This window comes from Brachycentrus maculatus, unplaced genomic scaffold (assembly GCF_059751285.1).
Source record: "Brachycentrus maculatus isolate JH-2025_06_01 unplaced genomic scaffold, ASM5975128v1 h1tg000527l, whole genome shotgun sequence".
Taxonomy (NCBI): Eukaryota; Metazoa; Arthropoda; class Insecta; order Trichoptera; family Brachycentridae; genus Brachycentrus; species Brachycentrus maculatus.
The window spans coordinates 779,888-805,487 of record NW_028281273.1 but is presented as its reverse complement, the minus strand read 5'-3'; the positions used below and the strand labels follow the sequence as shown (position 1 = coordinate 805,487).

General features: G+C 33.6%; 2 protein-coding genes across 4 annotated transcripts in view; one reads left to right on the top strand and one right to left on the bottom strand.

Annotated features, from left to right (window-relative positions):
- The window catches only part of LOC148301722 (uncharacterized), a 46,970-nt gene extending 30,856 nt beyond the window's left edge, over positions 1-16,114 (top strand). For all 3 annotated transcript variants that reach the window (XM_088272818.1, XM_088272817.1, XM_088272819.1), the window contains exons 3-5: positions 6,018-6,215; positions 6,988-7,264; positions 14,554-16,114. In XM_088272818.1, coding sequence (XP_088128944.1) covers positions 6,018-6,215; positions 6,988-7,264; positions 14,554-14,797 — 719 coding nt within the window. In that variant the 3' untranslated portion in view covers positions 14,798-16,114. The remainder of the gene's footprint in view (positions 1-6,017; positions 6,216-6,987; positions 7,265-14,553) is intronic.
- Positions 1-25,600, bottom strand: part of LOC148301718 (allergen Tha p 1-like) — a 128,279-nt gene that overhangs the window by 90,318 nt on the left and 12,361 nt on the right. The window lies entirely within an intron of this gene.

Genomic DNA, 25,600 nt, shown 5'->3' with positions numbered 1-25,600 from the left:
GCAAAACAATGAAAAGTCATAAATTCTTTAAAAATACCAATACTTACGCAAAACAATCTTCTTCGTCTTTGTTGAAATTTTAACTAATCGAAAATTCATGTTTGTAAATGATTTATGATAACACATCAATACTTAATGTGGATAACTTTCAGAAATTTTATTTCTAACGACTTTGGCATTTTAAAACCGGTTGTCGATCCGTACTGTCACGAAGTTAAAATTACCGCAAAAAACATTTGTTTATTACCAAATGGAAATAAAGTTAAAGTCATAACTGCTAAGTAATGCTATATCATCCGTTTGGAATCAATGCTCTGATCAACTTACAATTTTTGCGTCTTTTCCTCTATTTTAATTTTATCGTAATTAGTAGCTATATCCGTATCTAACATTTGAATAAATACAAAATAAATTCCCTCGTCTTAAGATTTTCTTGACAGTCAATGGAAATATGTTTATAAGCATATGTTTGATGTGTGTTATTATGTAGATGCAGCAGTTATTTACTTATTTATCATATCATTTAGCTGCACGACGATTATCAGGTCCTTTTTATAAATTATTATGCTAAGGAAAGGAAATCTATTGATTATACATATTATCTTATTCTCTACGTTATTACAAGCATTTTTCTAAAAATAGAAATTAATAGAATCAATAATATTTAAACCGTAAATGAGGAACAATAACAATATATTATATTTGATTGTACTTTAACACTTAATTTAACTCCAACAGAGATAAATATTTATTTTTTATTATGATCTGTCATTGATTGATTTTAGCTATAATTTTAAATGTTGTGTAACATTAACCATTCTACCCATAAATACATCCATTTGATTAAATTTAAAAAAATGTATATAATATATTTTTTTTTAAAAATCATTAATTGATTCAGCAGTCACTTTGTGGTAAAATCTATCCATTTTAATTTAAGTTTTACTTGGTATATAATAGTGGTATTCACTAAGTAAAAATTTAATAAAAAAAAATTAAAGTATTATATGGAATAATAGATAATTGTCATGAGCGTACGAAGCACCATCTTTTGGTTTTTTGTGAAGTATGTTATATACGTAGAGTTGAAACCTTTATCAAAATGGGCAAAAATTCTTTCCAGATTATTGAATATATGAAAAAACATACATGAAAAATAATCTAAACTTTTTTAAGTACTTTTTTATTTTGTTTTTATCGAACCAATATTATATTGACACGGAAGTCAAATTTAGTATTTTCGTCGAAGGATTGAAATGCATTTTAAATATTTTTAATGAGTTTAAAAATTTTGGTTTTCATTGTACAAAAAATATCAACATGTACAAAGCAAAGTATCCAATCGGTAAATTAGTGTTTTATTTAACAACCTTAACCTAAATTAACGTCAGCACTTATAAATATGGTAACGAGTATAGAACACCGAATTAAAAGCTCAGTAACCTCATGTTTTGGTTGTAAGTAACTTCAAATCCTATTAAAAAATAAACTTAACACGATAATGGTAAGGTTCACTTCATTTAAAACAATGATAAGATAATTTGTATTCTGGGCAGAGGTAGTAAGTGTTAAAACATTTCACATTAAGTACAATGTATTGTAATTACCTCAATACAATTACCGTTTAATGTGTAACGCTAAGCGAGACCTAACACGTACATTTAATATGCACTTTAATGGTTTTGGTACTGATACTTCACGAAAGCTTCAACAGATAGCGTTACTGGGGTATAGTTTATTTCTTTTCAAGAAAGACAATGGTTCCCAATTTTCGAGCTAAGACTGGTACCGGTCCATGGATCAAATGGTACCAGGCCTCCCAAGACTTTATTAGGTGCTCGATCACCTGTATTTGCTTTCAAAAGTGTTAAAGCACTACTTCTCAACCACAAAAGACCTATGAACTGGTAAAGAATGGATCCGTCACCCATTTATCAACGAAAGAGACAAATCTGGCATGTCTGCGCAAGAAAAAAATACATAAAATCAGATGGCTATCAACAGAATTTAATTATAATACACTTAAAGACCTGTCATTGTTCTTTTCAATGCTATGCATATATTTACAAAATGAAGAATAGTAATTAATTTATGAAATTTGATTCAATGCAACTATTGTTTTGAATCTTATTTATAAAATGTCAAATTCGTGAGTAAATAGTTTGAGGTAATAAATGTTTCTATATAACACTACTTTGAGACACCTTTTTAAAGATCCAATAGGCCTGAAATATTTAGTAAAGTTGGATCATTGAAAAGCTTAAAAATGTTTAATTATTTCTTTACATTGATATATGGTAATGTCATTTGTGAATGTTGACCAGAGAATATGAGAAATATCCCGCGTCACAAGATAAACTGTTTAACTTCTGATAAAATCAAAGGGAATATTGAGTCACAAAAACACTCATACATTTATAAGTATAGCATTGCTAAAATATGGTAAGCATCGTGGGCGTTTTGACTCCGTCTGAAATCCGTTTATCTCTTTTGGCAAATCACTTGTTCAAAAACAGTTTCAACCAATCATGCCGAAAACCCTTTTCTTATTTATTTGACTGTTAAATGACTTGGATACAAATTATATATTTTTCGAAGAGGATGCTGAACCTTATTTTATACCTTTGTGACTCAAAACAAAATAATTTTTTATTTGAATATACGAGTATTGATGTCGGCATACCAAATAGGTACTTATTTATTTTATTTTTTACCATAAAAAATATTTTTTGGAAACCTTTCCGAATTGTTTTTATGAAGGTTTATTCTAATAAAAAATATACATATCATACAATGCACTCAATCTTTTGAATTTAAGCAAAAATCTTCCTCTTTCAACCCTATTCCGCACCCAATGGTCTATAGGGCATTGTTTCGTATTGATGCAGCTTAATTTTGATTGTTAAGAGATCAGGCAAGGTGATCACTCTTGCCCTTCAGGGACCAGTCCAGGGTAATATTAAATAAATATGAGAGTGTAAAATCACTAAAATTTATTTTCATACCCGCCCCCATGGGAATTGAACTCGAGACCTCGAACACGGTAGCTAAACACGCTAACCATTACTTCAGAAATTTGAGTAGTGTGGTTGTCTATCTTCGGTAGACAGTATTAAGTGATCATTCAAACTTAAACCAACCATTTAAGACAGGTTGTAATCCCTGTAAATACCCAAATTTCCATATTCTTCTTCATCTATGAGTATATTGAGATATCAGTAAAAAAACCTTTTGTACTGATTTATCTGGACCAAAATACTCTAAAGATAGGAATGAAAATACTTAAAATCATCAACTTTATTTGTACACCTATTACTTTCTTCATATATGTATATATAATATTTATACGCAAGCCTCTGCTTTCAAATAAGTTATAAATTAATCGGAGAACACTTTCACCAAACAATTTGTTTTCCTTCGCAAATTTACAATTTTACGATTCAACTAATTTTACATTGAATTTCAAATAGTCAAGTTGTGGTCCTGCAGTATCGCAAGCTTTGAGTCAAAATTTCTGGGTTTGAACCATAATTTAATACCTATTGTAATAAAAAAGCCCCTTCAGCTCATTAAAATAGTTAATGATAAAAAACGCAAGCATTCATCTTTTTTAAACAAAAAAATTAAATCTATAATATCCACCTCAATATTATAGTGGTTACCGTCCTATAGCTCCAGGGTTCGATTCCCGGAGAAGGATTGATGAATACTATTATAATTTTCTTTTTCTTTTTATTTATACATAATTTTATTTGAAGCACAGATTTGTCAACATTTCAGTGCCATATGCACCATTGGGTGTGGATAAGGGTAATAAGAAATTGACTTTTACATCAATAAATAGCTCTTCAATTACTGTGTATAAAAGTATTATAATTGCATTACGACGATTTTCACGCAAAAGTATTCGTAATTTTATGTATAATAAAAAATTTAATTACAAGAGTAGATCGTTTTATAATTAATGATGGAGATGGTTTAAAATTCCACCATATTTAATAAATAGTTTTACTGAATCAATCAAGTCTTGTATAATCGCAAATTATTATTACAATAACGGCGTTGCATGCTGCATAACAAATTAATTCAAACCGAGATCAGTAGCTTAACCTAATTTTTTAATTTAAAAATATCTCTTTTTTATGTTTTTAGGCATTGAAAACTCTCCTAACTGCATTCCCAGAGCTGATTGATCTATTTTGCAAAACAATTTTATTTTATGAACTGAGTTGCAAAAAATATGAGAAAATGTGAAACAAAATTTTATCCAACATTTTGAGTGTGTCCAAATACTTGTTCACAAAATCTGGATTATCTCCAATTACAGGAGTTATTTTCATATTATTTTTTGATATCTCATCAAAGATGAAGAAGAATATGGAAGTCTGGGCATTTACGGGGCTTACGACCGTCATAGGCTGGTTTAAGTGATCACTTTACACACGTGTAACATTCACCAATTCTACCCATTATTGACAACCACACTACTCAAATTCTTGGAAGTTCTATATATATGAACCAATTTAGAAACCTTGTTCATGAATCACTAGAACTTCACAAGAGACATCTATTGGTGAGATGTAAAGAAGCTTTTTATTAAGCAGAAACTCTTATATTAGTATGTGAGATCCGAATCCCGGATTATAATCACACACATAAGAAACGCCAGAAAATACCATTTTCATTTTTATTATAAAGCTTATAATTTGACCAGCTAATTTTTTTATTTGAAAATATCTCATTTTTATGTTTTTAGGCATTGAAAACTCTCCCAACTGCATTCCCAGAGCTGATAGATCTATTTTGCAAAGCAATTTTATTTTATGAACTGAGTTGCAAAAAATATGAGAAAATGTGAAACAAAATTTTATCCCGATTTTACTATGAATTTTAATTTAAAAGCTTTCAATATCGCTGTCACTACCGGTCAAATAAAACATAATTTTTAAAACCACCATCAGGTTTCGAGAAGTGCCGCAGTATAAGCAGTGAAAGGAATTAGTCGTTAGTTTGTTCAATATAAATATTTTTATTTTATCGGATACTGGATTATCGAAAACCCTACCGGTATGCGGAAAGATCTAAGACCATTGCATATATACGAGTATATACAGGTTTCAAGAATTAATGCAAAATGGATGTTCAATAATGGGCGCAGAGTGGTGAACGTTACACAAGTGTACAAAGTGATCGCTTAAGCCAGCCAAATGCTAAGTCATAAGCCCTGGGATGCTTAGACATTTTTTAAATAAGAAATAACCCTCAAAGTCTCTATCAGAGGCTTGTCTGCAGGTAGGATAGTAAGGATAGGGAAAGTAAATTTGAAAAATACATCACAAATACCTAGACAAATTGAAAATAAATCTTTCTTGGATTTATTTAGCACTTGGCGGGAATCGAACCCGCGACGCCAGTTTCGCAGTCAAGCGTCTACCCAACTACGTAACGGAGCCCGTCCATCGTCTTTTATCTTCTTTCATAAAAAGGAAAGAATGATACATGTTTCAAATCAAGTTGAGACACCTTTAAAGTTAATTAATTCAGTTAATTAGCTAGATCCGATTCCAACCCGACGTTGGCCGGTACACAAACGCCTCCACAACTCCGACCAGTACAGCAGACAGACATGGTACCGAGGCATTTGAAGAATATGTTCAGTCATCGATGTAGATATTGAAAGCTGTCCCACCGCATGCCCAGATCTGCTACAGAAGCATCTAGGCTTCCTGACAGATCTGCTTTTACTAAGCAATTTTTTTATTTTTTTTAACTAAGTTGCGAAGTTCATTGAAAATGTGAAACAATATAAAATTGTATCCCGATTTTACTGTGAATTTACATTTTAAAGCTTTCAATATACCTGTCACTGCCAATCTAAATAAATACAATATTGTAAGTCCATCACCAAATTTTCTAGAAGTACCCCAGTGTTAGCAGTAAAAGGGATTAGTGTTTAGTTCAATTAGTCATCGATGTAGATATATTATTTTTATAAGACCTGTGGCTTTCATTTACAGGGATCTTGCCTGAAGGTCTGCGTACCAAATGTGCGCGATGCAGCGAACGCCAAAAGCACAACGCTCTCCAAATCCTGAGAGGTCTCAGAGACCACTATCCCGCCGAATGGAGCAAGCTCTCCATCAAATGGGACCCCACGGGAGAATTCACCAAGAGATTCGTGGCATTCCTGGATAAGGAAGACAGCAACAAAGTCGGTAAGTAGTCGACAATACTACCATCTGGGTCTCTTTGACCGATAACAGTTATACCTTTGTATATATAACTCATAGAGTAGAAAATATTCAAATTTGCTTTCAAAAGTCATTTTTAACATACATAATTGCATAGGTATTAACATTATTTATTTTATTTTTTTAAAAAAGAGAAATATTTGTGTTTATATTGTTTACACTAATATTTCAATTTCATACTATTTCTGTGAGCCCAAGCGGCTCATTATTAGAAATGGGTATTAAATTGTGGTAGAGTGGGTTCGATCCGAGGAACTCTGACTTAAGAGTCCGCGACACTAACAACGGGACCACAACCCGACACATTTGTTAGCATCTTGCATAAATCTTAATAAAAGGGTTTTTAATTATATTTTTATTTGGTAAATAACACAATTTAAATTTTATTGTGACACATTGTCGATGCATTTCGCATTATCTAACATCGTATGTGTCTTGATTTTTTTTTTAAATTTGGAGTTGTATCCTTGGAACATTGAAGGATAAATAGGGAGTAGGAACTGTTTCTTGTTTTTATTTTTTTTTATCTGAAGGAAGTAAAATTGAAATAAAAAATGGATAGATTTCTCATTTCAATTTTACTATCCACTGATAAAAACAATAATTAAATACATAAATAAACCACAAAGCGACTGTCAAATCAATTAATGCTTTGATATTATACTCCTGAATATTTGGTTTGATTGATTTGATGATCCTGTAAATTTGTAATATACTTGCATTTTATTTTATTCAGATAATACGGAGAAATCTTACACGTATCTGCCTCCTACAACCGTACGGCCAAGTCAACCAGCGCGACCCATGCAACCTGGCAGCATGCCACCCATGCAACCTAGCATCATGCCACCCATGCCACCCATGCAACCTGTACCACCCATGCAACCTAGCAGTATGCCACCCGGTGGTCCAGAATCCATCGACACCAGATTCGGCACAGATAACAGAGAGCAGGGGTCATCCTCGGAGGTGCGACCCACCGTTAGAGCACCGCCAGCCACCGCCAGGTCAATGTAAGTAACTATAGTAGAACCTCGGTATACGTCTGCTTTGAAATAAGTCCAACTTGGTATACGCGAAACATTTTGCTTGGTATACGACCTTCGTTTGGAATACGACTTGCGTGCGTGCAAGAACTTGTTAGTTAAAATGACGCGCGATACTCTTGTTACTTTTCATGTGCGTCAGTATCGCAATTGTAACCCTACAGTGAACGACTCGGACCGTTCCGTTCGGATCGTCGCAGATAACACGCGTGCTTTCGTGCTAATCTACATAAATCCACCTTTTTTTTATAAACACCATAAGTTTAAGATACATTTTAAGTGTCTAATATTAGTTTGAGTCAAGGAGTATATAACTTAATTATAGGCAGTGTTTTTGTGTTTGTTTTTATAGTATAATTATAAATTAATTTTTTCGTGTAACTGACAATAATAATTGAACATTTGTATACGGGTGGCTCACGTAGTCGGCCGACTGGCGGCCGATTCGTATAGGCGCAGAGGAGCCAAGTACAAACATCGCTCCGGTGGACACACTTCTGGCAGCCGGCCTCAGCGCGTCAACAAGCTATGCTACAAACAATTTATTTTATTATTCTTTAAAACTGTACAGTTCAATTATATGATATATTTTGTTTCGTTCTATTTTTTTTTTCTTCTCATAATTGTTCGTTTTTAATTTCTTACTAAGTACTTATAAAAAAAAAAAAAATATTTGGAGAATTTATTTATTTAAGTAATAATTACTTGCCATGACTTCGTCGGAGGAATCCTCCGAGGACGATGCTCCGGCTGTCCAAAAACTTTTAGTGACAAACAGTGAGAGTGAGTGCGTACCGATCCCTGGCACTAGCAAAAAAGGGAAAAAGCGCCGCGCCAGTGAAAAAAGAAAACGACTTCTTGGGGAGTCGCTGACCTTTCCGGAAGTGAGCTCGCCACAACAATGTTCGGATCTAGAGGAATTAAGAGCGCCTTGTGCTGAGCTGGAGGAAGTGAGGATTCACCTCACTAACATTGTGAAAGTGTGCACCAGGGAGAAGACTCGGCTGAACAGTGACCAACGGGCTTCCATACAAGAAGCCAGTATAGCAATCCTAGCTGCTGTTGGCCAGTTGGCCACGAAAATCTCTCGGGTTGAGGGCACCGCGATGTCACTTGCGTCGGGAATAAAGGAGGTCCTCACACAATTGACGGATAAAATTGAGTCTGCAGTGATTGCACCTGCCTTGGGATCGGTTTCAGTGGCTTCCACTGAAACCGGTCCTAAGGTGGGTGTTGGGAAAGCGTCTTACGCATCGGCTGCTTCTCAGAAGCCGGGTAACTCGGTGATGGTGGGTGGTCAGGCTCGCGTAGTTGGGCCTACCAAGCCGACTATCATCGTGTACCCCAAGGTACCTGAGGGAGCAACCTCGGAGCAGACGAAGACGCTAGTGATGGAGGCTATCAACCCCAAAGAGGACGGCTTTCGAGCTGTGCGCGTTCGGAAGGTCCGAGGCGCTGGTGTCCTGGTGGAGACGGCCACGACAAAAGGATTGCAGAACTTTAAAAAGGCTTCTGAGAAACTTGTATCTCGTGGTCTACAAATTGTGGAGCCTAAAGGAAGACTTCCTAGGGTAGTGATTTATGACGTTCCTCGCGAATTGTCTGAGGAGAACCTCTTGAAAGAGATTTACTCAGCAAATTTCGGAGAGAGTGGACCGGTGTCTGAGGCTGAATTCAGGAGAACCACCCGAAGGGTTTCTATGTTTGGAAGGAGGGATGGTCCCACTGTAAACTGTATTTATACAGTTGGAGCTGAAGTTAGGAGGCAGCTCGTGTCCTGTGGACACTGCTTCATTGGATGGAACGCCTGTCGCGTCCGGGATTATGTTGGCGCTACCAGGTGCTTTAAGTGCCACTTCTATGGGCACTTGAGCCGCACTTGCACGCGTAAGGTGGAAGTCTGCCGACACTGTGCAGTGGAGGGCCATGGTGAGGACACATGTCCAAAAAAAGATGAACCCGCAAAATGTGCTTCTTGCACTGCTTTTAAACGACAGGCGGATCATCCAACAGGGTCTCAGATTTGTCCAGTTTTTAAGGCAGCCATAGATGAAAATATACGAACAACAGACTATGGCCAGTAGACCAAGAACGAAAATTGGACAGATCAATCTTGGTCGGTCAAGGGCTGCCACCCTCGAGGTACATCGTGTTATGCGGGACATGAGCCTAGATATCATGTTCATTCAGGAACAGTATGCCTGGGGCGGTAGGACCCGAGGTATTGACCCACCATGTGTCGTACTTGAGAGGGGAGCTCATCCGAGGGCAGGGCTGGTAATAGGAAACCCCTTGATTCGACCCATGCTTTTGGAAGGGCTCTCTTCAGAGGACCGCACGTGTGTGACGATAAATCTCGGGGATCTTGAAATCGTTTTAATTTCGGTGTATTTTAGGTTTGGGGATCTTCCTGGCCCTCATATCCTGGGCCTGTCTAATGCTCTTAATGCTCTCAAGGGACGTCCAGTCATCGTGGGTGGGGACTTTAATGCCCGTTCACCTTTGTGGTTTGATGATGGTGGAGTGGGTAGGGCTTACCAAAGGGAAGCTGTTGAGGAGTTTATTGCATTGCACGGTTTGAACCTTCTCAATAGTCCTGGACAACCTAAAACATTTTCCAGCTATGCGGGTGGTGAGAGTAACATTGACCTCACCCTGTGTTCGGGGCGCCTCGTTGGGATTGCGGGAGACTGGACGGTACACCCGGGTGTGATAGCCAGTGATCACAGACTCATTACATTAAGCGTCGGGAAACGCATAGAGCCAGAGGCCCGTTCCACGTGGCATTTTAGGACCGGTGGAGCCGACTGGGAGAATTTTGGTAGGTGCCTTCAGAATGAGTTGCATGATTTTTATGAATGTGCCGCAGAAACACCTGATGAACTAGGCGACTTTTTCAATAGAGCAGTTGTCCGATCGGCTGACCATGCCCTGGGACGCACTAAACCTGGTGCTCTTATTAAATCAACATGGTGGACACCTGATCTTTCTTCTTTGCGTGCAATCTATAGAAGGGCTTACAGGCGGTGCGGGAAGGTGAGGAGAGGGGGTCTTCCTAGCGATAGGGAAGCAGCTCTCTTATCTGCTCTCCGCGTTGCTCGGTCGGCCTATCTTAAGGGCATTGCAAGTGCGAAAAAAGAGGGCTGGAGGAAGTGGGTCACAGGGGTGGGCAATGCTGACCCATGGACTCTCTACAGCGCTGTCGGTAACACTGGTAAGGGTTCAGACCGTTACCTTTCTAGCATTATAACTGTCGATGGGACAGAGTGTCTGGACGTAGAGTCAACCCTTCAAATGCTGTTGCTGAAACTCGTACCTCCAGAGTCTCGGGTTGGAGAAGGAGACCACCACAGACAGGTTCGTAGTCTGTCTCGTCTCCCTCCACGCGATGTGGCTGGTGTGTCGGGGTCTGCTATTGTACCCTTTTCGGTGGCGGAGGTTGAAGTTGTCGTGCAAGGACTTGGACCAACAAAGGCACCGGGTATAGACAGAATCACGAGCCTAATTGTAAAGAATACATGGAAATTTTCACGAGCCGAGATGCTCCAGGTGATGAATACATGCCTTCGACGGGGAATATTCCCCAAAGAATGGAAGCGTGGTTCGCTTAGGGTGATACCTAAAGGGAATGACAAGCTGAGGTCGGATCCCGGGGCTTACCGGCCGATCACACTTCTTCCCCTAATGGGAAAGGTTTTTGAAAAACTGATTAGACGAAGGCTTGACGTCTCCTTGTCGCCTCCCTGTGACCGTCAGTTTGGATTTGTTCGAGGGAAATCGACTGAGCACTCCATCCTATATGCACTGAATTGGGTGAAAGATAGCAGAGAAAAGTACGTCATGGGAGTATTTCTGGATATATCTGGTGCCTTTGATAACGCTTGGTGGCCGATGGTTCTCTTAAAACTGAAGAACCGGCTATGTCCGAGATATCTTTTTAAAATCATTGCTAGTTATTTTGCTGATAGAGAGGTATCCATCAGGTATGGCGATACTTGTGTGGTTCGAGCATCTACTATGGGCTGCCCTCAGGGTTCGGTTCTTGGGCCGACCCTGTGGAACCTTTTGTTTGACGACCTTTTATTACTTCCGCTGCCGAAGGGTTGCACTACGGTGGCTTATGCGGATGATGCGCTTCTTCTTGTCTCGGGAGGTTCAAGATCTATGATAGAGAAGAAGGCTAGTGATGCTTTGAATGAAATCTTAAAATGGGGTGAAAGAAACAAACTCTCTTTCTCGCCTCACAAGACGATTGGCTTGATGCTGCGTGGTAACCTGAATAGGGAGAGAAATCCTGTTGTAAAGATGGACGGGAAGAGCATCAGGTTTCAGGACCATGTCCGGTATCTTGGTGTTCAACTGGACAGATCTCAGTCGTTCCTCACGCACATCAAGACCGCCTCGGTAAAGGCTAAAAATTTGTTTTTTCCATTTGCGTCGCCTAAGTTGTGTTGAATGGGGTATTCGTTCTCCAGCCCTGCGGATACTATATCGTGGATCCTATGTGGCTCAGGTTACGTATGCGGCTCAGGTATGGGTACATCGTTTGGATATCGGGGTGGCTAGACTGGCACTGCTTCGTGGACAGAGGGTTCCCTTGCTGGCACTGACAAGGGCATATCGGACTGTGGCGTCTGAGACCCTTCCTGTGCTCGCAGGAGTTCTCCCGATAGACTTGGAGACCAGAGAGGCAGTAGCAAAACGGTCTGTGAGGAAAGGAGAGAGTTTGGAATACTTCGGTATCGTGCTGCGCCCTTCCGAGACAGGATTTAGCGAGTTATGTAACGTCATGCGAGGCTTAACTCTCAATCAATGGCAGAATAGATGGGATATGGCACGAACAGGGAGATGGACGTGGTCTTTTTTACCTTCCATCAGACACAGGATGTGTAGCGAGTTTTTGGTTTTTGATCATCATACTGCACAAATGGTCTCTGGTCACGGGGAGTTTAGAGACAAGCTTTATAAGCTTGGACTTTCCTCTGTTTCGGGCTGTGCTTGCGGCGATGAACATCAATCAGCCGAACACATCCTGTGGCATTGTGTGCTATTGGATGACGCCAGAGATGAGATGCTGAATGGTCTGACAGGGGTCATGCGACCAGCGTGGAATGTGGATCTGATGGCCAACAGTACGAATTTTGCACTCTTCCGTCGGTTTGTCCGGACTTGGGTATCTCGTTGGGAACTCCTCAGATGCGCGGACGCCTAGGTGAGATTGATTTGGTGGGACAGGCTGCTGTTCCTGTGGGATGCTGATACGGCCAGGACTGTGCTTCCTTCCGAGCGGAACGCACACGTTCTTTTGTGTTTTGTCCTCCCCTTACGGGGGTGGTATTTGGATCCTCTGCCTTTGTTAACCCAGGAAGTCCTTCTTTATTAATGTTTTTTTTTTTTTTTCTTCTCTTAATGTATATAACGGTGTTTTTTGTTTTTAAATATTAGTTACTAGTTCTCTATTACTTTAGTCTTTAAGTCATTGTTTGTGTTCGTCTTAAATTGTATTCTGTTTTTTTTTTATTCTTGGAAACATTGTTATTTTTTTGTTTTTTTTTTGTTGTGTTCTTATTGTTTTTATTTTATTAAAATTAAAAGAGGTAATGAGGGGATCCCGAGGGGTGGGGACGAAGTGTCGGCCTCTGTCCGTACATCCTCCTCCCCCCTCATTAATTGAATAGAGCAATATTTATTTCTTCAGAAATATTTTGAAGATTTTCCTCTATGTGCAGCTGACAGAGAGTCCCTCAGGACTCTATAACTGCTGCGGGTGGATGGTGGGCTCAGATTCCAAAAAAAAAAAAAAAAAAAAAAAAAGTGAACGACTCGCGCATTAACTGTGAATTTTACGTGATTTTGATTTTTGTATGTAGCGCTGACATGCAATTGTGAAAGGCTGTCTGTCGCTAGAGCGCGCATGACATGAAAGGATAAAGACTTTATGTTATTAATAACATAAAATCTTTATCGTTCTTTATTATTTTTTTGTTGTTTGTCAATTAAATTAAGACTTGACTGCCGAATAAATAAATTAATAATGAAAAAAAATATCTAGTTAAACTAGTTTCGTGTACTAAATAGAAATGATTCGAATAATAATAATGACGATCGTAGTTCACGCAGACTTTATTTTGCAATTAGTATTATGTAATATCGACCTTAAGATGCGTTCGTTTAAAAACGATATTGTTCATAATAATAATAATACGTAATTATCTATAATAATTCATTCGCTTTTATTTTTTTCCCACGAGAGTTAAATAGAAATTAATTATATGATCAGCATACGGGGGAATTATGAGAAATGGTATTTTTCTGTTCTGCTGGAATTTTTTGGTATTGCATTTTGTTTAGATTTTTAACTTTTATTTAGATTCAAATATTGATCACCCTTTTTTAAAGAATTATTGTTTTTATTAAAATGGTTTCTACATTAGGGACTTATTTTTTGTGATTTTAATGATTGTTCTCTAAACTATTTTAAAATTATTGTATTATTATCATTGTTCAAGGCGTTATTGTTTGTACCCCATTCAACACTGCCATACTGTAGTAGTGCTGCTTCTCAGTCTAATAAATGTGTATATGAATTTCTAAATTATTTTTTACCAGTTCTCTACTGTGACTGTGAATATTTAAATGTTAATTTATTTATTAAATGTTAAATCAATAACTGAATTTTTTAAGGCTACTAAGTTGTATTTTCAATTTTTATTTCAATTCAATTTTCGCCTAGATATGGCATTTCCAAACGAATATTAAGACATTTGTTTGAAAATGCCATAACTTGGTGAAACAATTGTCACCAAATATTTTAATGTGTTTTTTAACAATAGACTCAAAAATCAGTATTTGATTTAACATTTAATATGTAAATTACTAAATTGGAGTTCTATAAATTAAACGCCAAATCTATAAATAATTTTAATGTTGCTCCATTGTTACACTTATATTTTTTTCGGGCTTAAACCAGAATATAATTTTATATATAAAATCCTTGCAGTCACCATTATGGACAGTATTTTTTTTTTAATTAATGTTTTACTTAGTAAATACATCTATTTCTTAAAATCTACTGTGACACGTGTTTCGATGCATTCCGCATTATTTTCAAACACCGTACCAAGTAAAACATTAATTAAAAATGGATAGATTTTACCACAAAATGACTGCCGAATCAATTAATGAAGGTAATTTTTATGTTTGGCGGTATTTTAAGTATTTGTAAATAAATAGTAATACATCTTTAATAATTTCAGGATGCCTACGACTGCCTCACCATCAACCTTGGGCATGCCAACGCCAACTCCGATGATCAAAACTAAAGCCCCCCGGGTTCGTCCAAGACCCGCCACCACAACCAAGTTCCCCGAGTACGACTTCTCGGCGGTGGACAACAGGCCCGTCATGGGCCTCATAGACCACTTCGGGAATAAGATTATCAGGACCACCGAACTGGTCACCGACCTACTCAAAAGTACTGTCAGGATTGTCACGGGATAACCCAATTACTTTACAAAAAACTCTCAAGTATATGTGAAATTTATTCAATGTGATAAGGTGAATTATCCTACTAAATGTTTGGATTTTTATGAGTTAACAACAACAAAAATGGGTGAAATTTTACTAAATACTCATTATTATGTTCATATAACAATGTTTCAATAGAGAAAATTGTTGTAAAGTATGTAAAAACGTTTGTGTTTTTCCCTTTAGACTAATATGTGTAAAATAAGTTATTCAAGTATTTTGAATTTCACAGTCGAACTTATTGTCATGGGATGACCCAAAAAAGGTTGATACAACATTTTTATTTAATTAAAATACTTCTGCCTTTATACAAATTTATATTTCAATACTTTTTTGAGTATGCCTAAACGGCTTGAGTTTGAAAATAAGAATCAAGTTGTGGCAGAGTATGGTTAGCACTAGAACTGGGTCGTATATGAACGATTGAAATTCAATGATCCGTTCATATACATTAGTTGAGTGACTGATCCCAATTTTTGAGTGAATCTCGTTCACTGAATTAATGATTCACAGACTCACTATTTTTTTATACTGACCTATTTTATTGTTGATTATTGTCATCGATACGATTTATTTGGTAACGAATATTACACTCCTATTTTATACCTTACTAGAAATTTGATTTAAAAAAAAGCTTCATGATTTAAAAAAAATGAATAGTCTCTCCTCTCAATGGGGTGATGCGTGTTTGACAAAAGATCCGTTCTTCAATTGATTCGTCTCTACTGAACGGACCACTTACGACCCACTAATCTGGATCTTGCAAATGGACGGATCTTACCCACCTCTAGTCGACACCGCAGTACCACAACCAGACTCTAAAACTATGAATTTTCACGGGATTTTTTTTTTATATTCAGATAAAAGCAATTTTAATTTTGTATATATTTTTAACAGACAGCGAACAGAGAACAAGAAAAATATATTTTACAAGAGTCTATGTTTTTAATTCTACGTAGTTTTTTGAGAGCATACAAATTTACCTTCTGACACCGGAACACCCTGTATGCAATGTTTACAATGTTTTAATAATGTAGTATTATTTTCTTTATTTTATTATAAGATAATTAATTGATAACAAATTAAACTTTATTAATCATTACGTATTGCCATGTATTTTGTAATTATAATTATTGAAAAATATGCAAATATATGATGCTTTGCAGTAAGCCTGTTTGGTAAACGTTAAGACTATAATGCCTTGATAATCCTAAGATGATGTTTATATAAATGTGTTGATTGTAAAATACTATTTATGTTTAAAATAAATTGTTATATTTCAGAATTAAATTTTTGTTTCTTCCCATCCTTCTCAATTCTACAATAATAACATCTATTTACATATCACTCACTCATTTCAAGAATGTTATAAATCAAAAAACTTGATTTTTCAGGAGAACGTTTTTAATGTTTAAAAATATAATACAATGGAATAAAAATAAATATCAAGCCACTTACTGAACTTTTCACTGTGCAATAGATCTTTTTAGGTAAAACCTGAAGGTTTTTTCTCCATTTGAAAAATATTTAGTTTTAAAAATAATTAAACTGTACCTTTTCTTCAAAATGCAAAAACAACACCTTCTGCTCTGTAGCGGGTAAATATTAAGTTTAAAATATGCCTCTTTTGCTGGGATATAGTACCTTTTCTGGGCATTCCGAAAACATGCACAACTGAAAATTTACGATTTTTGATTTATGACGTTTTTGAAAGGAGTGAGCGATATGTTTGCAAAAATTGTTTTTTTTTTACAAGACGAAAACAGAACAAGAAGAGAAAAACAGCCAAGTATTTGGCTCAAGATCAGCATATTATTAAAACAGTTGGGTAGATTCTTGACTGCGAAACTAACATCGCGGTTTTATTCCCGTCAACTACAAAACACACAATAAAAATATTTATTATCAATCAATTAAGTCCTGAAACTTGTTTACCTTCTGTTTTTAAAAAAATTTAAAAAAATATTACTTTAATATTTAAATTACATGTTGATGAATCACCCTTAAACATATAAGCTTTTTCTTGAGGTCCCTGATAGTACCCAGATGGTCCATAGGGCACTGAGAGTCCTGCATTCCAGATTCATAAGGATGTGATGGAGCTCAAGATGAAGTTTAATACATTCCTGCTATATAGAAAAGGAAACAAAGTAGGAATTGAAGGAAGGATAAGAGAAGAAAAGGAGTACAGCAGGTGTGGCTAGGGCACTCGAAGTATCATACCCGTTCTCAACTAGCTTGTGTAGGTTGTTCACTACTTATATGTATGAGACATTAGAAATAACGTAAATCTTATCCAATGGAGATACAAGTTAACTTGTTTTACTTTATTTTATTTATTGTTTCGGCATTAACTTTGTGGTAAGACATGTTACAATGATTAAAGAAAACACTTTAATATTGTTTCAAAATTCTTCACCATTGCTTTCCATTTTTCCTTTGTTTTCAAACTCCGTCCCTTGACTAACCCCTTCCCCTTACTTTCCCCTCTCCTTATTTTTAGAACAATTTTATATTTTATATTTTAGTTACTATACAGACCTGAATGATGGAAGTTTAACTTCTGAAACATGTAGTCTATAATAAAACTCAAGTGGTAAAAAACTAAGTGTTTTCTTTAATCATTGTTTTACTTTAATTTAAATCAGTTAATTCAATATAAAATAGTAAATATTATAAAAAAACTGCAATTTTTTTTAAAATTATATAAAAAAAATTAATCATATAAATTTAAAATAAGAAATTAATAAAAAATATTTATCTTACGAAAGCATTAAACTGATGTTTTTTTTTAAAAGCATTTGTTTTTTGTCTAGCTGTCATCCATTTATGAAGTTTTTTCGTTAAGCGAGGTTTTGCGAATTTTACGATCGAAAAAATTGTCACCAAATCAACAGACCACCGTCAATGCAGTTTTAAAATAAAAGTATTTTTAATAAATTATATGCATAATTATTATTCTATTCAGATTCGAACCTGAATCTGCTTTTTCGTACACGCAACCATTCAAGTGTAAAATTTTATTGCTCTTTGGCCATTCGAAGTAGTAGGTAACGTAGTTTCATTTTTAAACGCCAGATGGCGGAATATTGGAAAGAATAAAATCACTAAATTGTTCTTTATAAATAAATATATCTACAGATATTTTATATATATATATTATATATATATATATATATATATATATATATATATATATATATATATATATATATATATATATATATATATATATATATATATATATATATATATATATATATATATATATATATATATATATATATATATATATATATATATATATATATATATATATATATATATATATATATATATATATATATATATATATATATATATATATATATATATATATATATATATATATATATATATATATATATATATATATATATATATATATATATATATATATATATATATATATATATATATATATATATATATATATATATATTTATATATATATTTATATATATATATATATATATATATATATATATATATATATATATATATATATATATATATATATATATATATATATATATATGTGTGTGTGTTTGTGTGTGTGTATGTGTGTGTTGTTTGCGAATATTATGAATTCCATGATTACAGTTTATCTGTTTACGATGTACTAAGATTTTTTTTTAAATTGTGACTTTTATATGAAATATCACTTGGTACATTTATATGGATTTCGTATTTGGTATAGTTTTTTTCAAAAGGTATACTGCACCTTCGTATCAGCATTTATAATTATACGTACATAACGTGCTATATCCACGTTTTCTCAGAAATATTACATTTGAGATTTATACAGGTAAGCCTAAGCGGCTTGTGTTGAAAATAGGAAGTTGGGCAAAGTAGGGGTCTAGCCCGTAGCCTCTGACTCAGTGTATGCGACACTTACCAATTGACCATAATCCCACTCTAAAATTAGTATCGTATTACACAATTTTGTTGGGAAATAATAATCATATAGTACATAATATCCCTTTTAGGAATCCGCCACTGCCTCAGGTGAAAGTATGACGACAAAGTTACGCAATATGTTTGTATTATTCCGTACAACAATGACAATGGGGAACATTCATTAAAAAAATATATATTTATTGTAACTGCAGACAGTTGGTAGAATTTCATTTTGAATTGTTGGGTAAAATATTTTTAAAGAAAAACAAGGTTAATAGATTGAATTCTACTTTTATTAACATATATATGATGATATGTGACGCGTTTCGTTTTATTAAGACATTATCAAACACTCTTTGTTCGATAATGTCTCGAGTGTTTGATAATGTCTTAATAAGATAAAACGCGTCACATATTATCATATACAAATATGTAAATAAAAGTAGAATTAAATCCAATAACCGTATTTTTTTGGATATTATACTCAACAATCGATTAACTTTTATAGTTTTTTATAGTAATAAAAAACTCCGATTTAATTATATATTTATTTTCGATACAAGTTTAAATATTAAAATCAAAATATTTTATTCAATACTACCATATATTTATTACATTACTATATAACATTTGCTTTTTATTGATAAATTAAAAATAAAACAGATGTTTTTTTTTATCTTTTATTGAACAAATTGTTTTTCAAACACCCTCCTCATCACTCGTCGTTCACTTTGTATAATACTACTCAAAAAACACTACTTCATGCCTGCCGGTTTCGGAACAATCATTCCATCGTCAGGTCAAACGAAATTGGTAGTCATGAAGTAGTGTTTTTAAGTGATATTACACAAAGTGAACGATGAATGATAAGGAAATTGTTGTTTTACCATACCCCAAAGTTAACAATGTCGTTTACATACAAAATAAATTGTTTTTAACTAACTTGTCTTGGAAATAATAATTATAAAATTTGATTTTTCAATAAAAAAACTAATGAAATTTTAAATTAGGGTTCAAGGTGGTTAGGGGATACTAAGAACGAAAATCAAAAATGTTAAAATAAAATTCAAATAAATGTCAATATAAAACAGTAATATGAATTGAATTAAGTGAATGTTCCCCATTACGAAGACGAAATTTTTGACAATAAAACTACTGTTTTTTCTTTATTATTACATGATTATACTCGTATGAATCATCAACTCGATATAAAATACTAGTCGGAATGTCACCGCTTTGTTATAGGAAGGTAAGTTCGATAGTAAGTTAGACGACGGAGTCTTAAACAAAAATTCAAGAACTTATTTTACAATACAGTTGATAACCAAAAGTTTATCATTGGAGAAATTAAGCGTTAATTAAAGCGTTTTTATCTCGTAAGTTTCATTGAAATAAATTACATTACATCGTAAAAAAATATTGAGGAATATACAGGAATACAGGTAACATTTTTTTGTTTTTGTTTTTAAATTAAAAAAAAAAACGAATTTGAAAAAAAAAATTCTGGTTATTTTTTAAAAGTAGGAAGACTTAAAACGAATTTATAATTTCCTTAATTTGTAACCAAATTCAATGTTTTCTATTTTTTATGGTCCAGTAAGAAATAAATTATGAATATTCTTTAAATCCATATTTTTCCAATTAAACCCTTTGAAACCATATTATGACTTGTTTTAAAATAAAGTGACTATGTATTAGCTAGTGATTTTATTACATTCTTTATTTTATAGGTTTTTCAGCCGAAAAAAGTAGGATTGAAAAAATATCAAAAGTTCTCGAAATCATTTTAAGAAAATCGTCTAGGGAAAAATAAAATTACACTACCTTTAGAATACAATTTTAAAAATGCTTGTCATACTACCGCTATAATGACTTGTACAAAAAAATGGATTTAAAATCGCTGCTGGATTAATTGTATCACGTACGAGGGAGAACGTTCGTACTTTTATTAATATTATCTTCATAAAATTTTGTAATAAAAAAAAAACATATAATTTAAATTGTATGAGTCGTTGACCGATGAACGTGGTTTCCAACACGAACTTTATCTTGATTTTATTCAAAGTTGTGCCTTCATCGAGAACATACATACATACCAACAATTGTTATTTGAATGTAACTGCTCACTAAGATTTTTTAGATTTGTAAAATTGATATTCACTGTGAATAATCCTCCTAGTACAAACAATATGATCAATATTTCATTCCCCATAATTAGAGCTGAACAATATATGAGTATAAACGTACTACAATGGTATCCAAGAATAGAACTCTAGTATCTGGAATAATTCTGGTACGAGTATGTCAGATATTTGCGCATCATACATTCTAGGTACTAATATATATAATAATATATTAAATTTCACCGCCATTATCGGATATTTAAAAAAAAACAGTACAATTCCTACAAATGCAAAAATGTGTAAAGAACTAAATCATTTTGTGATTAAAATTATTAAATGGTTTAACCCGAAATACGTGATACCGAAAAATGTGTTCATAAATATTAAATGGTTTAAGCAATCTAAACGGGGTGTAATATTCACCATTCTTACATTGATTGATAGCCACATTACTCACAGTACACACTTAACCAGCCAATGATACGTCGTTTTCGCTAACGTAAATAATTAGACACGCATATTACGAGTACTATCAGTAAACATATTTTTATTATTTAAAGAGAAATACTTTCGTGAACCTGAAGCAACTCATTATTAAAAATATGTAAGTATAAAATTGTAGTAGAATGAGTACAAACCCAAAAACTCTGCTTCAGAGTCTGCGACACTAACCACAGGACAACAACCCGAGACTATCTTTCCTGAGATATCGAGAAAATCATGATTCAATATCAATAATGATATCGATCGATAAAGTCGGGTTCGGTTCCCGCCGACTGCAAAATAAAATAATAATAAAAATATTCTCAATTGGTCTGGGTGAGTGATGTATTTTTTATATTCATTATTTCCTATCCTTACTATTCTACCAGCAGACAAGACTCTAAAATAAAAGCGTTGCGGGCTATTCCTTTTAAGAAACAAAACAACAACAAAAAAGTGAATTAACTACATACTCCATAGTATTTTAGAGTATGAAGTTATTTCATTTTGAAATGTTTACCATATATCGCCCACTCCTTTCAACAACGTCATAATCAAAAAACTTAATAAAATAAAAAAAATTAAAATAAATAAATTTTCACTAATTGAACTTTTAACTGTGCAACAGATCTTTAAAGGTAAAACCTGAATGTTTTCCCTCCATTTGAAAAATATTTAGTGTATTGAAAAAAATAATTAAACAATACCTTTTCTTCAAAATACAAAAACAACACCTTCTGCCCTGTAGCGGACAAATATTAAGTTAAAAATATGCCGCTTTTGCTGGGATAGTACATTTTCTGGGCATTCCAAAAAAAACAACTGAAAATTGACGATTTTTGATATATGACGTTGTTGAAAGGAGTGAGCGATATATTCAGGCTAGATTTCCACGAGGTAATTTGAAATTAAGTAAAAAAATATATATTAACTGTTTACCGTGGAGATCCTGGTGTTTAACCACAGACTAACATAAAATATTATTACTGATTTCAGTGGTTGGATAATAAATTAGTTTATGAAGAAACCACATACTGCTCGTGACTTATCTCCTGAAATATGTAGATATATAATCTGACTTAGGCTCTTACTTTAGTAGCTATAAATAATAATCAAAATAAGTAGGTACAGCAAATTCGAATAAATTTTGTAAATAAACTGCATATTAATGTAATGCGCCTCCATAGTGTAGTACAGGGATTACCAACCCTTTTTATACTCTAGAGCACATTCTAGAATATCAGTAGGGTGGCGGGAGCCACCTATTTTTAAACGACTTATTTTTATGTACTGTCAGCAAAGAAACCACTCGCACATACAATATCGCAAACAAACGAACGTATTTAATAAACGTAGGCACTGAAACAAATCAAAGTAACAAATCAATAAAAATAATTCACATTTTTAATTAATGTTCGTGAAAAATTCTGTCTCTGTCGAATAATGGCGGGCACATACGAATCGTTCTGGCACGGGGTTGGGAATCTCTGGTGTAGTAGTTGGCCTATTTGTCTACTGTGCATAAAGTCCCGAATTCGATTCTCGTCGGGGTCAAAATAAATCGTCACATCTACGATGCAGAGCGGTAGAATTTTTTTTAAACAGCTTTTATTTAATATATATCACGATTTTATTCGAGAAGAACTTTTTATTCAGATGGGAGTATGTAATTTAAGGTATTTACAGAGCTCAAGATGTCTCATTGGCCGGTTCAAGTGATCACATTATATTCTTTGTTTTTATTATTCAGTTCAAATATGGGGTATCGACTAATCAATCAATCTTATAATATTTTAATGACCTATTGACTATGTTAGCGGATTAAGGTTAGACAGATTTATTTACTAGATCCAAAATGGCACGTTATTAAATAAATCAATCATTTGTCAACATTTCTTTCATATTTTTACGGTATATTGTAGGAAGTCCCTATCTATATAAATAGTAAAAACAAAACACAACAAATTTTAAATGTTTATCATAATTTTGTAAATTTAAAAGGTGTCTTCTCTTCAACACGTATTTTTTTTACAATTATAACTCTTTATACATAAAATGCATACTTCCATATAAAAAAACGAGTTAATATTAAAAAAGTTCATTTCAAATTACTTTTAATGGGTTATATATTACTTAGAAGCAATCGAATCGATTCGAAGTAAAAGTTTAATCACCTTTATCACATGATTTTTAATAAATTATTATAAGTATACCTTGGATTTTAATACGATTCTAGAAAACTGTTAATAACAACTAGTTTTAATCGACGATGACTAATTTTTACCCTTTTTTTAGTGATTTTGATGTGGTGAAAATTACTTGAAATAAAAAGTAATTATCAAATACTAGCAATTAGCCTCAAATGTCGTTAAAACGGTAGTATTGGTGAACACTTATGGCTTGATTTTGAAAGAGGTCATGTTTTCTTAAAGTGTTAGGCAGATTTACTTCTCATAAAGTGTATTTGAGTACAAAGTACAAGTACACATGTTAACTGGTTTTGTATCTTAATATCACAACACCCGATAAAGCTTGTGAATAACTTTTAATGATTTTTAAGCGCATTTATTTGTATGAAATATCAAGCACAAAATAATAAAAATGCATATTTTCCTAGAATTCCAAATAATTATAACATTTTATTCTGAAATTCGTTCATATTTCATATCATACTTTAAAAAATGCTATGGTCTAAATTACAAATAATAATTGAAAAAAATTTTAGCTGTGTCCATTTAACAAACATTGTTTATCTTATTTTTTGTTTACTTTATTTTTATATTTATTTTTTTAACTATTTTTGGCATTGGACTAAGTTATATATAGAAAACTATAATTTTTATTTTATTTTTAAATATTAAATTTTGTAATTGGCTATGATTTTCATTAATCAGTTTTTTAATTAATTTTTCACTCTAATATTTATTTAATATCACTTAAGACTAGTGATCACCTTGCCCTCTCAGAATTAACGATCAAGATAACACTGCGCCAATATGATGCAGTGCCCTATGCACCGTCGGGTGCCGATAAGGATTAGAAGAAAAAAGAAAGAAATACGTCCTCTACTGTAATTATTTTTTAAAAATGAAACATTTGAATATACCACTTAATGAGTTTAATTACTATATACGACTAATTTCGAAAAGTTACAGATGTTTTCATTTTCTGATAGAAATTAAAACTAATTAGTTTCGAAAACGTCTGTAAGTTTTCGAAACTAGAAGTATATTTAAATAAAACTCTAAAAGTGGTATATTCAAGTGTTTATTATTATTTTTTAATATAACGTGTCATTCCACAAAGTTAATGCCGAATCAAATAATAAATTGTAATGTAATAATAAAGTTTACGAATATGTATAAATAAACATGTAAATATTGAAAGATTTATATAAAAATTATCACGATTTTCAAGTATGTGATATTTCTGAATAAAATTTTGATAACCATGGTATTTTTCGTCGTTAATTTGAGTGTTGCATTACGTTCATGCAGCGTAAACGGTACGTAAAATGCATCCGCGTCGTGAATCAAAATAAATTGTTATTTCCCAATAGTCAGCTGTAATGTTATATTATCTTACGCATACTCACTTCGACATGCCACATACAAACTTCTAGAGGTTACTACCACTAGCTTCTGCGGTCAGCACTTTTGACCGCTTGGTTCCGCCAGTGTCGGACCAGCATTATATAGATAATTCGTAAATCATATTTATTTAATTGTGAGCGAGTGGTTTTGCCGAAAATTTTCACTCATAAATTACACGAAATAAAAATAACTTTAAACGTGAAGAGTTAATCCACTCACAAGTAGGTATAGGTTATAAAACTTGAAGCCTAAGTAGGGCCTTAATAACAACTATATAAGTATGTATATATAACTAACTAACCATCACGCCGCTTCCCCGCAGGGGTAGGCAGAGAGAATAGAGCGCCACACCACTCTGTCCTTGCAAACATTCTTCGCCTCTTCCACGTTCATGCATCTCCTCATACATACCCGCCGATTGTTACGACTCCTAACCTGACCACTTTCAAGTATTTGGCAAACCTGATCGTGCCATGTTTTTCTCGATCTTCCTCTGCTTCTTTTCCCACTAACATTCGCCTCATAAATTTGTTTTACCGTTCTTTCCTCACTCATTCGTTTTACATGTCCAAACCATCTCAACACACCTTTCTTAATTTTATCGATAATGCTCATCTCGGTTTGCATTCCTTCCTTAT